The sequence below is a fragment of the Ambystoma mexicanum genome, chromosome 5q (genome assembly GCF_040938575.1).
Source record: "Ambystoma mexicanum isolate Mex_15411 chromosome 5q, UKY_AmexF1_1, whole genome shotgun sequence".
Taxonomy (NCBI): domain Eukaryota; kingdom Metazoa; phylum Chordata; class Amphibia; order Caudata; family Ambystomatidae; genus Ambystoma; species Ambystoma mexicanum.
The window spans coordinates 615,450,973-615,469,212 of NC_090933.1; the positions used below are offsets into that span (position 1 = coordinate 615,450,973).

Here is an 18,240-nt window from a genome sequence, read left to right on the forward strand (position 1 = left end):
CACCTGTGATAGTACCACATTAAGCAAGCTGGCTTGATCGATAAGAACGTATCAGAGAGACCTTCAAATGATCAACAATTACAGTTCTCTGATTACTTTGGAATGCCTGCTTATACCTGTGGACCCGGCTCAAGGCCACCATGGCAATGATCCAGTTTCAACCTCTGAAGCCTTTGCAAGAGGCAGCATCTGCCCGAGCCAACACATACTAAAGCTGTACATTAGCCAAGAGGTTAAATAATAGCTTGGCATGCTAACCAGGGACCCGCCCACAGACGCATCACTCTTTCTATATAAACAGTAGGGATCCGCTGTTTGCCTTGCAGCTTCCTGAAGTTTGCACAGCACCTGTGCCAGCTGTCTCGTCTCGTGTCGGTCGCTTGTACTTAGAGGAGAGATGCTGACGATATCGCTGATCTGGGGACTGGTGGTGGCGCTGTGCTGCTGCCTCTGGCTGATTCTAGGCACGCGCAGAAGGTAAACACTACGCCTATGTGTTAATTCGGGCTGCTGTTCTGATGCTTATCTGCAATTGGGAGCATATGCCATTCCCTATCAGAGTTCTTTCATCACGTTTCTTTCCAATTTGCAGTGCGTTATTGTGCACTGGTCCACAGGAGCCCTCTGAATGCAAAAAGATGAAAGTGAATTGACCTAGCCACTCCCATACCGTCCTTTAATCATGTTTAAACACCCAGACATGTCTCCATAGACTTCAATGGATCCAGCCGAATGACCATGCCATAGTTTACCACCGCTGGCTTTCCTTTAATTACCCTTTGAACCATCCGACTGTTAAGCTCTTTAGCAAGGCAACAGGTTGTGAGGTATGTGTGCGCCTCAGCTCCAAAGCTACAGAGCCCGGCATCACTGGGTCACCCCCATCTCACTGGATGCAGAGCCAAACCACTCTCGGGAGTGGTTTGGGAGGATAGCTCAGGGGCAACGTGCTCGCCTTGGAAGCAAAACGACACAGACCAACACATGTTCGATCCCTGCGTCTGCGCTTAGAAACCTCTGGGTATGAAGCGCGTTATAAAAAACTTAACATACAACTTACCATACGACACCATACTCTGGGTTCCCCATCTGTCTCTCTGGATGCTGAGCCTACTGAGTCTATGTCATTCTTGGCGGGTTTATATAGCCCAACCCTGGCTAGCAGACAATGGGCCACTGTACAAAAAAGGGCAGGCAGAGCTGCAGGTGGGATTAGAGGGGGCAGAGGTGCAATCAGGGGGGGGCATTGGGCAACTAGATGTTCCTTGAAGAGCAGGGTCTTGGGGTCCTTCTTGAAGAGCAGGGTCTTCAGGTCCTTCTTGAAGAGCAGGGTCTTCGGGTCCTTGCTGAAGAACAGGGTCTTCGGGTCCTTCTTGAAGAGCAGGGTCTTCGGGTCCTTCCTGAAGAGCAGGGTCTTGGGGTCCTTTTTGAAGAGCAGGGTCCTCTGATCCTTCTTGAAGAGCAGGGTCTTCTGGTCATTCTTGAAGAGCAGGGTCTTCGGGTCCTTCTTCAAGAGCAGGGTCTTCGGGTCCTTCTTGAAGAGCAGGGTCTTCGTGTCCTTCCTGAAAAGCAGGGTCTTTGTGTCCTTCCTGAAGAGCAGGGTCTTTGTGTCCTTCCTGAAAAGCAGGGTCTTTGTGTCCTTCTTGAAGAGCAGGGTCTTTGGGTCCTTCTTGAAGAGCAGGGTATTCGGGTCCTTCTTGAAGAGCACGGTCTTTGGGTCCTTCCTGAAGAGCAGGGTCTTCGGGTCCTTCTTGAAGAGCAGGGTCTTCGGGTCCTTCTTGAAGAGCATGGTTTTAGGGTCCTTTTTGAAGAGCAGGGTCTTCGGATCCTTCTTGAAGAGCAGGGTCTTCTGGTCCTTCTTGAAGAGCAGGGTCTTCGGGTCCTTCTTGAAGAGCAGGATCTTCGGGTCCTTCTTCAAGAACAGGGTCTTCGGGTCCTTCTTGAACAGCAGGGTCTTCAGATCCTTCTTAAAGAGCAGGGTCTTCGGGTCCTTCTTGAAGAGCAGGGTCTCTGTGTCCTTCCTGAAAAGCAGGGTCTTTGTGTCCTTCTTGAAGAGCAGGGTCTTTGTGTCCTTCCTGAAAAGAAGGGTCTTTGTGTCCTTCTTGAAGAGCAGGGTCTTCGGGTCCTTCTTGAAGAGCAGGGTCTTCGGGTCCTTCTTGAAGAGCATGGTCTTAGGGTCCTTTTTGAAGAGCAGGGTCTTCGGATCCTTCTTGAAGAGCAGGGTCTTCTGGTCCTTCTTGAAGAGCAGGGCCTTCTGGTCCTTCTTGAAGAGCAGGATCTTCGGGTCCTTCTTCAAGAACAGGGTCTTCAGGTCCTTCTTGAACAGCAGGGTCTTCAGATCCTTCTTAAAGAGCAGGGTCTTCGGGTCCTTCTTGAAAAGCAGGGTCTCTGTGTCCTTCCTGAAAAGCAGGGTCTTTGTGTCCTTCTTGAAGAGCAGGGTCTTTGTGTCCTTCCTGAAAAGAAGGGTCTTTGTGTCCTTCTTGAAGATCAGGGTATTCGGGTCCTTCTTGAAGAGCAGGGTCTTCGGGTCCTTCCTGAAGAGCAGGGTATTCTGGTCCTTCTTGAAGAGCAGGGTCTTCGGGTCCTTCTTGAAGAGCAGGATCTTCGGGTCCTTCTTCAAGAACAGGGTCTTCGGGTCCTTCTTGAACAGCAGGGTCTTCAGATCCTTCTTAAAGAGCAGGGTCTTCGGGTCCTTCTTGAAGAGCAGGGTCTCCGTGTCCTTCCTGAAAAGCAGGGTCTTTGTGTTCTTCTTGAAGAGCAGGGTCTTTGTGTCCTTCCTGAAAAGAAGGGTCTTTGTGTCCTTCTTGAAGAGCAGGGTATTCGGGTCCTTCTTGAAGAGCAGGGTCTTCGGGTCCTTCCTGAAGAGCAGGGTCTTCGGGTCCTTCCTGAAGAGCAGGGTCTTCGGGTCCTTCTTGAAGAGCAGGGTCTTCGGGTCCTTCTTGAAGAGCAGGGTCTTCGGGTCCTTCTTGAAGAGCAGGGTCTTCGGGTCCTTCTTGAAGAGCAGGGTCTTCGGGTCCTTCTTGAAGAGCAGGGTCTCCGTGTCCTTCCTGAAAAGCAGGGTCTTTGTGTTCTTCTTGAAGAGCAGGGTCTTTGTGTCCTTCCTGAAAAGAAGGGTCTTTGTGTCCTTCTTGAAGAGCAGGGTATTCGGGTCCTTCTTGAAGAGCAGGGTCTTCGGGTCCTTCCTGAAGAGCAGGGTCTTCGGGTCCTTCCTGAAGAGCAGGGTCTTCGGGTCCTTCTTGAAGAGCAGGGTCTTCGGGTCCTTCTTGAAGAGCAGGGTCTTCGGGTCCTTCTTGAAGAGCAGGGTCTTCGGGTCCTTCTTGAAGAGCAGGGGGAATAGGGCAAATCTGCTGTGTGTTGATGTGTTATTTCAGATTCTGGTCTGTAGCAGGAGCCCCCACCCCATCCGGACACCATTCTGGCCCTCATAGGGGTCCAGTCCCACAGTTTGAAGACCACTGCTCTAGACGGTGGTGTGATCGATGTTGCAGAAGCCTGCGAGCAATCTCTCCTGACCTGTAGGATGCCACCTTCGAACGCACTCTAGAGTCTCAAAACGATTTGCACCTGGGTATGGCAGTTTGGACTTGGAGAATATTTTGTAGCAGGTGAGATGCAGCCTCTGGGAAAGATGGGGGTAGCAGATTGGCTTGTAGCCTAAACTCAGAAATGTCAAAGCCAGTTAGCTGCAGTACTCAGAATGTAATCCTTCTGGGAGCAGTCCAAGCTATTGGCCAAAAGTGTGCACAAAACGAAAAAAATGGAAAACCGACATGCCTCGGTGTCTATCGCAAGTGGTATATGGAGATGTCCACTCATAAAAGCCGGAGAACCGGGGTCGTTATGGTCTCCACTCTATTTGAAACCGCTACACACAAAATACTCTCCTTTAACAAAATATTTATTTATTTCCAGCACTGCAATTTAAGAAGCAGAACGTGTGAGAAGGGGGTAAGCGAGAGAAGGCCATCACCCCCCCCCCCGTCCCTTCTAATTTCTATAAGATAGTTTGGTTGGGGGAAGCCCTTGGGGGGGGACAGAAACAAAGAAACTGCAATTCAACAATCCACTGTCTAGAGGGCGCAGTAAGTGTAGATTGACATCCAGGGTAAACCTGGAGACTATGCTGAGTATCCATGTGTTCAGTAGATAGGACGTCGGACAGAGTAGGTGTACATGGTTTTGTGTCCATGTTTTGTATATTCATATATGAATGTGTAAAAGGGATCTCCTCACAAGTAATGGATATAGCCACATACTAATAATTACATTTGCACATCAGTGACTTCTGCGCTTTATCACTTGCTGCGGAAATAAGGGGGCAGGAAGACTAAGAGATTTCCAAATAACTCTGTAGAGATGTATGTGTATTTAATATTAATATATTCACCTCTACTCCGGAAGTAGTCAATTTTGTTTTGTGTACTGTAAACATAGTGTATTCATAAACTTTTCTAAACCCTTGGAAAAATCCCCTTAACCATCTTCTTTCCTTTTGCAATCCTTAACCTGTCGCCTCCCAAAAAATAAAAAAAAACTCGTGATTATATATTTCAAAAGCTACGAAGAAGAATAGAAAAAAAAAGTATTCTTCATCCTACTTGACCTGCGCGGCGACTGAGGAGGATGTGAGAGATGGGGCGATATTGGCCCATGGTTAAAAAAAAAAAAGGTTGCTTTGCATAGAGAAAAAACAGTGTGTGTAGGAGGTATTTCAGTCTACGGTGGTAGAAGACATAACGTTTCACAGATGTTTCACATTATATAATCCGTCCTCATATAGGATATATCCCGCTTTATTTGGGGCAGGGTGCACACATGCAGGGTAACCCTGAAAAACGATCATACGAGTTGTAATCATAAACATTAAGAGATACATACCCATCTTTTATTAGGCACAAAGCGTGCACAAATAAAAGGTAGAAGTTATTCTTATTGTGCTACTTTTCCAAAACGATGCGCTCTGCCCATCAAGGCTTATACCCCAAAAAGTGCTCCGAATACAAAAGCACAAAGGGGGTAACTGGGAATAAGTGTGCCTGCTACATTAAAACAGGGGCCTGCAATTCAAGCTTTTGACATTTAGGGGAATAGATGGGTGAGAGAATGTGGGCTGCATGGCCGCGGCAGCGGTGTGTGCCCGCTGCATGGGTGGCAAGTTCCCTGTTGAACTTTAGTGCACCGCGGGCGGCCGGGCACAGTAGCTGTTGCGAGTGGCACTGGCAGCGTTATCAGGAAGGCGTGGCAGCTTGCACTTTAGTTTACTTTACTACACGTTGGGGTGTGCAATGACCCCTACGGGAGGGGCACAGACATTAAAGCCAGGAACATTAGCTGAACCCATGTTTCAAGTTGAGGAGAATGAAGTTTTACAGAAGAATACGTAATGCGTATTATTTTATCAAAACACAAAAAGGCCAACGTTTCGCGAACGGCACAAACATGTCTAACCAATTATACAATCGAGTCTCAGTCAGCTGTTTTATAATACTTACAAACAATGAAACATCAAGTGCTTATTTACTTTTATAAAAACCGATTTGACATAACCCGCATCCACCATTTCATAGAAATGACGAGTTGAAAGAAGTATTCACTGTTGAACATTCGAAAAATGAAAATACGATGTATCTGGTTTCTGTGTTTTAGACGCCCTGAAGAACCGCCTGTGGAGAACGGCTTCATTCCATACCTGGGCTGCGCGCTGCAGTTTGGCGCCAATCCCCTCGAGTTCCTCCGGGCCCGCCGTAAGAAGCATGGTCACATTTTTACCTGCAAGCTGGCGGGAAGGTTCGTCCACTTCCTGACTGATCCCTTCTCGTATCATTCCGTGATTCGTCAAGGAAAACATTTTGACTGGAAAAAGTTTCACTTTTCGACCTCTGCAAAGGTACAGTTCCGCCATATTATCGGTCATAAAAACACGGCATTACTGGTCTTGTTTGTATGTGTTATAAATAGTAGGCTGCGCTGATTCACAATCATGCTAGAAGTCTGACAGTTATTTATCAGGTTACCACTGGGCAAATCAGATCAATTATGAGCGGAGGAAAAGTAAATATATACGGTTCTTGTCTGTTTATAAGCGAACAGTCTTTTTTTTTTGTCAGAACGCGCGCCCTGCGAATTGAAAAGCGTTGGCGTGCTGAAGTAGATTTATGCTGTTTGTAACTTTAGTGCTCATGAAAAGTGGCTCCTTCTCGCCCTGGGAGCGTAATCCTCCACGACAATGCACGCTTCACTAGAGCAGCATGGGCGTATGTATCCAGTCAACTGGGTGTGGAAATACACGAGCATACAGTGCATGGCTCTCCAGATACTGCAAACGTGACCCAAACATAACATTTTCATGGATGTTTCTGTTGATTGCAAGAGCGAAGTATGGTAACACGTAGTGTAATGTAAGTGGCCTCGTACATCTTCCTCCTGCCACTATTCGTGGTCTCGCTTTTTCTGGCTCTGTAAGAAAAAGTGATGGGAGGCAGGCGTTCATTAGTGGGAGAGGCAGATGTGAAACCTGTGGTGTTAATGAGTTCAGTTTGGAAGTACTCGGTTCCTGTGCCAAGTCTGCTTTCTATGGTTTTGGCAGAGACATTTGGAGTATGTTGTCCGTAGGGAAGAGACCAAGATCTGATAGACTACACCGCTTTGGGTCTGGTAAGCACCTGATGTGCAAACATGTGATAGGGCTAAGGACTAAACCATAGTTGTGGTTCGGTCAGTGTTAATGTGCTAATGGCTAGATCTTAGAGGGGAATCGGTTAGGTAGGGGAACAGGTGAGTAGGCCTTACAAAGAAAAACACACTACTAGCCTGCACTCCCACCACTGTCTCATGGCGACGGATCACATTCACTAGCTCACATTACCAGTGTCAATCCCTCTCTCTCTTTCTTTCGCTCTCACATCAATACATTGAATCTCATGCGCAACAAAACAAGCATCTGGGAGTTAGCAGATGAGGGGGAAAGGGCAGTCTGGAAACTTCACTCAATCACCACACGTTACAGCTAAGGGTTATGGAATGCAAGAACCTTGGAGTCAGAGAAAGGGCTACTTGAAATTGAATGCTTTAGTCCCCCATGCTCCCTCTAGCATGCTCAGGTGCTGTTCTCAGTGGCCTGCTGGGAGTTCTAGCCATCAAGGTAGTGCCTGTCTTTGGCCCTACACAAGAACGCGTTTTTTGAGGCACTGCTGGTACCACTGGGGCAGTAGTAAAGTTGTAATTGGGGGAATTTCCAGGCATGCCGCCAGCGATTGTGGTAATTATCTGCAGCGATAATCCTGTTAAGAAATCTGCCCAATCTGAAAGGCGGCCTTTGATCTCTTGCTCACTCTAATGCAAGGGCTCTTCCAGTTGCTCTAATCTGGAACAAACACAGAATTTGCTCAGCTGAAAAAAACACAGATGTGAAGCTTGTAATGTGTTGCAAATTTTAAAATATCTTATAGGTTCAGAGTCAGTGGTACAATGCATATACATTGCCAATCTCCTGTGAAGGTCACAGCAGTACTCTAAGTTAACCAGTTGATGCTACCTATAATCAAGGTAAAATAAGGTCGGATAAACAAACACCAATATGCAGATTGTAATGTGGTATTAAGCACTCATTTCAGTGGCTGGAACGGGTGTTAACGGCCCCACGGCCCAAGTTAAAAGCCAGAGTGAAGTGCAGCATTTAACGAGGGACTCGGGATGATAACACCCGTTCCAGCCCCTGGAACAGGTGCTTAACGCCATTAGCACCCTGATTACCAAAGCGGTATCCCGGGGTGCTAAAAAAAAGGATTTAATTCACTGAACGTTCCCTTTAATGAATGAAATCCTTTTCCAAGATGGCCACCCTGGAAGGGGATGGCGGTGCTCTTCATAGCCCCTCTTCCCTTTCGATGGCGGCCGTAGAAGCAGAGAAGAAGGGAAGCAGCTATGGCGGCGGCCTGCGCTGCCACAACAAACAAGTAAGGGGGAGTGGGAAAAGTGCAAAAAAAACAACAAGAAGGGAATGGATGGTGGGGGAAGATGGCGACAGGGGGAGCCAGCCGTCAAGTGCCATGGAACGCAGGCTTTCACCAGCGGTTCAAGCCACGTTCCTAGTCACCTGATTGACTGGCTCCCCCTGCCAGGATGCTAATGTGTTGGAAACATATTTTAAGCAGTTCAATAGATTGCATGGGAAACCTAGTTCTTAGTTTAAAATAAGTTCTAACATGCAGATAGATTGATGCTCTCCTGTTTTAAACTTGTGCAGCACACAAAACCAGCACACAGACTTAAACATTTTCTTCTCAATTAATGGCTGCAATGCGTCACCAAAAAGGTATTTTAGAAGAAACAAATCTGTAACACTGCTTTAATTAGCTATTCCATTGGGAGTGGGAAGACTGCTTCAGATAACAACTGTAATGAGATATTACAGTTACAGTTGTGATGTCATTTTCCTATTTCATGTGACTAGTGAGGCCACAAATAGAATAATATAAACAGACTTTTATAAGGCTATTGCAGGCTGCCATGTTTTATAAGTATGAACTACATAGCAGGCTGTAATACCAGGACCTGGCCACTCCTTTTGCAGTTTCTACCTCTCTTGTTCCCTCTGAGGCCCTCTGTACGGCTCTGGCTGCTCTCTTCACCACTAAAACTCAGGACATCCTGTTGTCTCTCGTCTTCCTCTCCCTCTCCCGGCCCCCCTCTGGCGCCTCTCCCTCTCATTTCTCCTCTTTCTCTCCGACAACACCGGACAAGGTTTCTAGACAAGTGCGATGTATGAATGTGTCGCCCAAACAGGTGCTTCCCTGCTCCTCCAGAACCATCAAGAACCACATTGACACCCTTGCACCAGTCTTGGCCGATTTCTGTAATAATTCTTTAGCCACTGGATCCTTCACCTCCCTCTTCAAGCACTCCCTTGTGCACCCCCTCTTTATAAAACCTTCTGCCTATCCTAACTACAGGAGTTGTCTCGATTCACTATTGTCTCACCATCACCGACCTGTTGCCAACTCTTGGATTTTACTTTATGGACAGATTGACTTGGTGTTTCACCTTCTCAACTCTCATGCTGGACCTCCCCAGTATCTCGCACTCAGGGTGGCTCTGAATCATGCTGTGCCCTTCTTGATTCCTTGCCTACATTCTCTGTTCTCTGCAACATTATCAGCCTCATCACGAGTTTGGGGGTAACCCTTAAATGTGGTGGTAACGCTATTACCGCCGCATTTAAGGGTCCGCCAAATCACAAGTTTGGCTGCATTTACCCCTAGCTCTGAGCTGGGGGTAAATGTGCCAGGAATTTGCCGATTTTCAGCACAATTACAGCGTGGAAATACCGCCAATGATAGTTGTGCCGAAAATTCCACATTGGGCCCAATGGGGAATGGGGAATTCCCGAATGGGCCCAATGGGGAATTACAGTTCCATAAAACCTGTGATGCGGCGTAAATAGCGCCGGGGGGTTTGGAGGTAACGCTATTAGCCCTGGCAGTATCCCAGCGTAATACTACCGGGATACCGCCCAACTCGTGATGAGGCCCTATGTGTTTTACTGACCTCTGAAACTGTATTCACTCTCCCCTGTGCTTCCCTGGTCTTTTTCACTGTTTATTCTCTGTTCTCTCTTCCTCTGCCTTCTCCCTCCCTCCTCACGCCCTCCCTTTCTTTTCTATGCACTTATTCTGTCAGAATTGTTCCTTGACCTAGTATGATAGCAACAAGGTTTGAACCCCCCCTCCAATACTTGTTCTCCCCCCCCCTTCCAGCACTATCTGAAATTTCATCAGTCCTAGTACGATAGTCGCTTGTTTTGTTTCTCTTCCTCCTTCTCATCCCTTCTCCCTCTCCTCTTGTAAAATTCCGGCTCTACCAGAAATGTCGTTAGGCATAGTATGGTAGTCAGCTGTCTGTTTCCCATTCCTTCCTATCTGTGTCTTTGCACTTGCTCTATCTGAAATGTCGCCAGGCCGAGTGTGATAGTTAATTCCACATTCTTGTTGTTCATGGCCTGTAAGAATGTCATTATATTTTTCCCTTGATCCCTCCCTTGCCGTGAAACGCTTTGAAACACATTGGTATAGGCGCTACATAGACTATCATCTGATACCTGTCCGGCATACTATCACCCGATCTCTATCACTCCTTTCCTGAGCAAACCCTTGGAAAAGCTGGCCATCTCCCAACTTACTCTCCACACTGAATCTGTTGGTTATCTCCATGGCCATCAGTCTCGCTTCAGAGCAGCCAAAGGCATGGAAACTGCTCTCCTGAACCCCTTGAAAATCTTCTCACTAATCTTGACTCTAGACTTGCTTCTGTCCTCATATTCCTTGACCTTTCCTCTGCCTTTGACACAGTCGATCATGCCATCCTGATTGAACAACTCTGTGAGACTCTGGGCATCACTGATCAGCCCCTGAAGTGGTTGAGCTCCTTCCTCCTGAACTGACCCTCCCAGGTCCAACTTGGGTCCTTTCACTCCACCACCTCTCTCTCCACACGTGGTGTTCCCCAGGGCTCTATCCTCTCACCCTGACTCTTCAATGTCTACTTGGCCCCTTTGGCCCAACTGATCTCCACCTTCTTCTCTTACCTTCAATGTTATGCTGATGACACTCAGCTCTCTTTCAGGCTCCCCTCCCGCTGCCCCTCTCTCGCTCATTCCTGACTGTTTATTCGCTATTCAGGATTAGTCTGCCTACAATGATCTCTGCCTTATTCCAGTAAGACAGAGATGCTTCTCATTGGGACCCCTGCTCCTGCATTCCCCTCTCTCACTCTGGCCACCCTCCTTGGGTCCTCTTCCTTTGCCTTCCTGTGAGGCTAAAAACCTTGGTGTCATCTTCGACTCCACTCTTCTCTTCTCTCCTCACATCACCAACGTTGACAAGAAGGCACACTACCAGCTGCACCTCTTCAGAGGTATTCTTCCTTTTCTCACTTTCCCCCAGAAGCTCACTGTCACCAGAGCCTAGGCTCTATCTAGGCTGGATTACTGCAACAGCGTCTTTGTCAATATGCCTTCTTCTACTCTCCGCCCTCTGCAACTAATCCAAAACAGTACTGCAAGACTTGTCCTTGGCCTCAAGCCCAGGGACCATATCTCTCCAGCCCTGAAATCTCTCCACTTGCTGCCGGCGGCTGCAAGGATGAAGTTCAAGTCCCTCTGCATCGTCCACAAGGCTTTCTGGGGCCCGGGCCCGGAACACATCCAACTTTCTGTTCCAAAATACCTTCCTTCTCGAGCCCTTCGCTCAGCTACCTCAAACTCTCTGAGGGTCAGACGCTTCTCCAGGCAGAGAGTGAGGGGTAGATCTCTCTCCTCTGCAGGTGCCTCTCTCTGGAATGGCCTCCCTGCCCCCTCTCAAATTTGAGCCGGACCACCTGAAGTTCCGGAAGCAGATCAAGACCTTCCTTTTCACCTCTGCTTTCTCTCTCTCCCCTGCTGACCTACCTGTCTCCTGCACCGACTGGTTGCTTGACTACCCACAGAGTCTACTGGGTACCAGGTTCCTGCATGATCAGTCTTCCCTGCACTGCCTCTGGGCCTACCGCCACTTAGGGGTTGTAACTGTTTACCCACTGTCCCCTGCGTCCTTGCACTTATCCAGAGCTGTGCTGCCCTGGCTGCACTTATCCAGAGCAATGCTGTCCTGATTGCACTTCACCCTTTCCCTCTCCCTGCCACTTCCCCCTCCTCCCTTCCCCTGCACTTTACATCATTGCACTTGCACGATCTGAATGACACAAGGCCTAGTAAGATCGTTTCTTGTCATCCCTCTGTCTTCCCCTCTTGGCTTGTTGCGCCTAGAAACACTGCAGGTGCATTAGAAATTACATATCATATCATAAAAGACTGTCAATAATGTTCACACAAATCCTTGATACATATATGTATATGTATCATATATTCACACAAACTTAAGTATATAATTATATAAATTATAAATTGGCAATGTAAAAATACATGTATTTGTGTCTGCTTGCTCATGTTTGCTGTAGTGGCAGTGATTATTCTACAGTCTACAATATTTTCGTGATGCCACATATTTTTTGTTCTGATAGGCTTTTGGACATGGGAGTATGGATCCCAGTGATGGATATACCACTGAAAACCTGCACCAGACCTTCATCAAAACCTTACAGGGGGATTCCCTTGGATCTCTGATTGAAGCCATGATGGAGAACCTTCAACTGGTCATGCTTCAATCAAACACTGCCAGAGTAGTTTCCAGAGAGTGGCAAGTTGACGGGCTATATGCCTTCTGCTACCGAGTAATGTTTGAATCTGGATACTTAACTCTCTTTGGCAAAGAACTCAGCTCATATGGCAATAAGAACGCTGCAAGACAAGAAGCTCAGAGGGCACTCATCCTCAATGCTCTTGAAAACTTCAAGGAATTTGACAAAATATTCCCTGCACTTGTAGCAGGTCTACCAATCCATGTCTTCAAGACTGCCTACAGTGCTCGAGAGAAGCTGGCACAGGGTCTGCTCCACGAGAACCTGAGGAAACGGGACAACATCTCAGATCTGATATCACTCCGAATGTTCTTGAACGACACACTCTCAACATTTGATGACATGGGAAAAGCAAAAACCCACCTGGCATTACTGTGGGCTTCACAAGCCAACACATTACCCGCCACTTTCTGGAGTCTTCTATACACTATTAGGTAAGCAACCATTTGTCATCTGTCAAAGACTAGTCTTTCAGGGGAATGACATACTTATAGCACTGCTCCCATTGTTCTTGGGAAGATGTAGCTATTCTGAATTTTTTGTACTGTCATAATAAGTCCATATGAAGATCCTCCACCTGAAAGTAGCACATCTGAAACTAGCATAAGGACATATTGGCCACTTTACCATTTCACATCCTTTGTCTGTGCAGTTCTTGATGCCACTCCTAATGCTTGTCAAAGAATGACATAAGTAAACCATTGCAAGTCCAGCTATACCATGGAAGAGTCTCAAAGGCATCTCCCATAATCCATTGTTGTGTTGTAACAACAAAAAATAACCGTTGTAACAACAAAAAATAACCGTAATGAAGTGAAGGTTTATGAGTCAGTTCTTAAGGGCCCGACAGACTCTTTTTTTTCCTACCGACTTCCATGTAAGAAGTCTGCCATAATGGGATCCAGGGTGTGTGGGACAGTGTTCTCTCCCTCAGTTAGACTTAATGGTTCATGTCCTTGCCAGAGATTGGTTTTCATAGATGTTTACCAGATAGCCATGCGCCTGAACCATTCAATGGAAACCCATAGGTTGCTGGTCAATAGGCACATTTAAGAAAGGTGCAAAATAGGAGATATACATTCAGGGGCCGATTCATGGAATTATTTGCATGAAAATCATGGATTTGCACGCCATTCTGCATACAAAACCCTGTTCGTTGATTCATGAAATCAACTGCACAGCACGTTTACTTAACTTGTGGGGACCTCTCACAGGCTCTGCACGTCTCTGCGAGCAGTCAACTGCCTTACACGAGACACTGCGCACAGTGTGGGTGAGGCCTGCGCAGAGTAGTGGACTCAGAGAATGAGGAAGAACAAGGGAAAAAGTGGGCGCTACTAGGGACGGGCCATAGGCAGTCCATAGAACGCCCACAAATGCGCATGACAATGCGTATTCCTGGATGAGACCATGGAACTTCTTGCCTGCAAAATACCCACGCAATTCCCTCCATCTCTCCGCCACCCGAAGGCAGGCTTAAGAACACTTTTTCATAGGAATCGCAGCGTGGAGGTGGGTTTGCATGTCGGATTAATGGGTGCGTGTATGTACGCAGCTTGAAATCCATTCAGACTTAGGGGCACCCGTACGCAGTGTAGTGTGGTGCAGGAACGGTTTACAGGGGTTCGCATGCAGATTTTCAGAGTTTTACCCGAGTTATGATACATTGTACAGCATGTTGTTGGGGTGCCAGTATCAGTTACCCATGCGGAGGGTCCCCAAGATGCAGGCCCGATTGCGGGGAATCCCGCGCAATGTTTGAAGGGTGCATGTATTTGCACCCAGGGCAGCACGCAAAGGTAGCTGTACTGGCTGTTTTTGCGTTGTGTGGGGCATGTCAGGGGCGTTCAAGCCGCGACTTGCACACACGGTTACTTTGTGCAGAAAATTCCATGAATACGTAAGGCGTGCATTTTTTATTCTGCATGCAGGCTTGTGCAGTATCGTTCTCGGCGTGGGGCCTTTGCGGGACACATGCACATTTTTCCATGAATCAGGCCCAAAATGTGTTTCTTAATGATTAATATATGTTAGAACTATGAATACAAAACATTGGAAAAGGCTATGCTAAGCAGAAATGCGACCATTGTATATGGCTCACATGGACCTATTAACTGTATTGTTTGCTTTGATTCCAGAAACCCAGACGCCTTGAGAGCTGCCACGGATGAAGTACAGAAAGTTCTGGAGAAGTCAGGTCAAAAAGTCAGCTTGGACGGCAAACACATCTCTTTGACTCGAGACGATCTAGAAAATATGCCTGTGTTAGGTAAAGGCATTTTTGCATTAAAGCTTGGTATTAATAATAAAACAAGTGTGATGGAGAACTATATAGAGCCAGTAAGCATACGTTCAAAATGTGGGGCACATTTAGAAAACTGTACACACTCCCCCTTATCCTTCTGTGGGGTTTCTTGTGATCTCATGCAGAAGGGATGTACCCTAGCAGTTCGGTCTGGTCTGCCTTTCTTGGAGGTCAAGTCTGATTCGCATTTGGTCTTTCACCTTCTGTAATGGCCCGGCAAGGGTTGTCCAGAGCAATGTTGTTTTTTTCCATACCTTCCATCCAGCAACTGTCAGTATTGTAAATATATGGATTCAAGGCAGGAAATCCCTTCATTGTGTGATACCCTCCATCCCAACCAATCAATGTTGCTTCCGCTGTCAGACATCTTGCTAACTAGGCCTAATGTGGTGTGTCCACTCTCTCTGCCCCTACCAAGAATAGCATGATCAGACCTTGCTGAGGGCATGGTGCTCTTGTGTTGTAATCATCAACAAGTATGTTTAACAAGTTCAACTTTTCCGTAATATCCAGTACCATGGATGCATTAAATAGCAATACAAATAGCATTTTCCATCAATCTTTGGTTTGTCGCACAGCTATTACAACGGTACTGATAGCACTGTAGTCATTTTCCCGCTGGTGATCTTTCCTATTTGATTTATTGGGTCTGCAGTGGTATGTGCCTGAGTGACCCTGACTGCTTTTGCCTAGGTTAGAGATAAGGTAATCGAGCAGGAACCTCATTACCTGCTAGCTCTCAAAACATTGTAGAGAGCAGCAGATTGAACGTATGGTCCTTAATCAGTAACACATCATGCAAATTGATTGGGCTGCAGAGTAACTCTTACACCAAATAATCAGACCGACTCAGGAAGTTGGCAAAACTGCATCCAACTGTTTTATTATCAATTTTCTAAAACAGGGAGTTACAACAGACATCAACGGACGTCATTTTTGTGTACTCAGCGCAAATCACATAACCACAATTCTTAATACTAAATATTCATCATAAGTGATGTCAAACTGCGTGGCAAATAAGAAAAAACCTACAGGGAGTTGTGGTTGGCTCAAGGGAAACATCTAAGTATACTTTCAATAAGGTGTCTGGTTGTGATAGGACATCTACTATCAGGTGGACAACCTAAGCCTGCCTCTATTGCAAGTCATCCTCGACACTTATTAAGTACGCAGAATACTATTGGTTCTTAAATTATAAGGCCCTTTGTTATATGTCCCTCTACAATTGGTTGACACTCTCATACCATGTCTGGAACACCCGGCAAACTAGCAGCACGTAAGCTCAAACCCAGGGGCCAATGGGTCGACATGACTTTTGCTTCCCACCCAATTAGCCCCACATCTGTCATCGTCCATGCCTTCTGCCACGCAGACTGTCTTTGAACTTGACCTTGCAGTCGTTTCTCCTCTCTGGGAATAAAAGGGAGTATGGGCACATGCTTATCACAGTTCTGGTCGGCATGCCCACCTCCTATTTCCATCCTTGGTTCACATGACATGAGACCGTGATTCGGGCCATTTCATAGCCTTTAATTGTCTTGAATTATTAAACTTGACACTCATGGTGTTCTTTCCTCATGCCTCAATCAAGGGATGATTCGGCTTCTCACATTCACTGCCTTGGAGAACAGATAACCAGTTCTTGGCTGCTTCCAGTCTTGACATCAGGCCAAGCAGACTTTCTCGCTTCCTTCATGCTCTCAGCTAATTCTTTGCTTCGACACAGTTTTCAATCCCCTTTTTCTCTGTGGGTATGAGTTTACTAAAATTGTGACACCGATGTCTAGTATATATATATATATATATACATATGTATATATATATATATAAAATGGCAGCTTTGTCTGCAGTCTATTCACTACATATGGCCAGCTTCTATGATCACTTAATCTATTTGCGTTGCAGTGTCTGTACAATCATTGAACAGTTTGCATTGTCTTCAGTGCCTCACATATATGCATACAATCTTCTTTCTCCACACAGGAACGTTTACTCGGTTCCTTATTTCACCATCAGCTTCTGTAGGTCCATACATCTTCTTAGTGCGCCACAATCATCTCTTGTGATGTCATCAGCTTCTCTTTCTCTTGTTTTCACATTCCTTCACTGACCTTTTCCAAGAGATTATCATCTCTTCGGGCATACATCTGGTATGGTTTTCTTAACAGATACCTTTTCTCGAACATTTGTTGTGGTATAGTTACAATTACTGGTGTCAAACATGGTGCAGGTTCAGGCTTCCAGCATACAGGTAACAGAGGGGCAGGACTTCCTGCAGAGGCATTTGGCTTCTCCTCTACGAGATGATCCCAAAACATCCATTCACAGTGTGTAAGGTTTCGCGTTTAGCACCTTTTGCCCAAAATCACCCTGAGCATTGAGTACACATATGACGTTTCAGTCATCAGAACCTGAGCAGTATCAGACGGAGTAGGGTTACAGATCTCTTCTGTGTTTCCTGTAGTGTGGCTCCATGCAGTGTGCTAATGGAGGTGAATTTCAAAGGGAGTAGCCATGTCTTTGTACAAGGACCTACACCAAAAAAGCTTGTACTTCACACAAAGAACAGACAGTTGGTTTTGGGAAGTTCACCATATGTGTTTTTCCGACTGGTAGGGCTCAAACTGATTGGGTAGGTCCAATGGTCCTCTCTCACACCACCATCACCAACATATGGTTCACAACCTAACTTACACCCCTAGTTAGTGGTGTTGGTGAGCAGATCCGATACTTCAAGTCAGAACTAGCTATGTTTATTGTCTATTTAATTATAAATCAGTCCCTCTGGAAGTTAACAACCACTGAGAACCCAGCTATAATGTTGAGACAGTGACCTGAATCCTGAATTTCTATCTTGTGGGAAGTGTCCTTATTTGTTTTATTGTATTTTCTCTAGATAGCATAATAAAGGAGGCCATGAGGCTGTCAAGCGCGTCCATGAATATCCGTGTGGCTAAAGAAGACTTCACGTTGCACTTAGACGGCAACGAATCCTACAGCATCCGGAAGGACGACATAGTCGCTCTTTATCCTCAAATGGTGCATTTGGACCCAGAAGTTTATGAAGACCCACTGGTAAGAAATTATCTCTGCTCCAAACTCTACTCCTGCTAGCTCAGGTTGATGAGACGAGCCTTGTCGTCCCCACTCTAAGGTTTCGCGACTCACCTGTCATTGGTCTTTTTTCCTTACAGACCTTCAAATACGACCGCTATCTGGATGAGAACGGGAAAGAAAAGACAGTGTTTTACCACAAGGGGAGAAAGCTGAAGTACTACTACATGGCATTTGGGTCCGGAGTCACAAAGTGTCCAGGGAGGTTCTTTGCCGTCCATGAGATTAAGCAGTTTCTCTGTTTGTTGCTGTCGTACTTTGAAGTGGAACTTGTGAACAAGAATGCTACATTCCCTTCCCTGGACCAATCTCGAGCAGGACTGGGTATTTTACAACCAATTCACGACGTCGAATTCAAATTCAGGTTAAAATCACTGTGAAAGGGTCTCAGGTTTGCAAATGGACGCGTCTTAAGATTGCTGAATTTCTAGGGCAGAGCGTGCGGTCCAGAAATGTACAGATGTTAGGTTCTTCTCTTCAAGGTCTGAACCTTCTGCCCAAAGATGTGTTGTCATGTACAGTAAGTGAGAGATTCATGTGCGTATTTATAGTGTGAGTTAGAACAAGATTGCAGGGTATGTCATTGTTTG

The 18,240-nt window shown here is 46.4% G+C and overlaps 1 protein-coding gene across 1 annotated transcript; it reads left to right on the top strand.

The window, feature by feature from the left end:
- The first annotated feature begins 397 nt into the window (after nt 1-397).
- CYP7A1 (cytochrome P450 family 7 subfamily A member 1) lies at nt 398-18,030 on the top strand. The gene is made up of 6 exons (XM_069622336.1): nt 398-477; nt 5,647-5,887; nt 12,055-12,665; nt 14,370-14,500; nt 17,433-17,611; nt 17,731-18,030. The coding sequence occupies exons 1-6, from the start codon at nt 398-400 to the stop codon at nt 18,028-18,030; spliced, it is 1,542 nt and encodes a 513-aa protein (XP_069478437.1).
- Nucleotides 18,031-18,240: the final 210 nt, after the last annotated feature.

Excerpts from the sequence above, each read along its gene's own strand:
- CYP7A1 (XM_069622336.1), top strand. The coding sequence starts at position 398 with ATGCTGACGATATCGCTGATCTGGGGACTGGTGGTGGCGCTGTGCTGC. Across the intron at positions 478-5,646 it reads ATTCTAGGCACGCGCAGAAG|ACGCCCTGAAGAACCGCCTG; the intron begins GTAAACACTACG and ends TCTGTGTTTTAG. Across the intron at positions 17,612-17,730 it reads AAGTTTATGAAGACCCACTG|ACCTTCAAATACGACCGCTA; the intron begins GTAAGAAATTAT and ends TTTTCCTTACAG.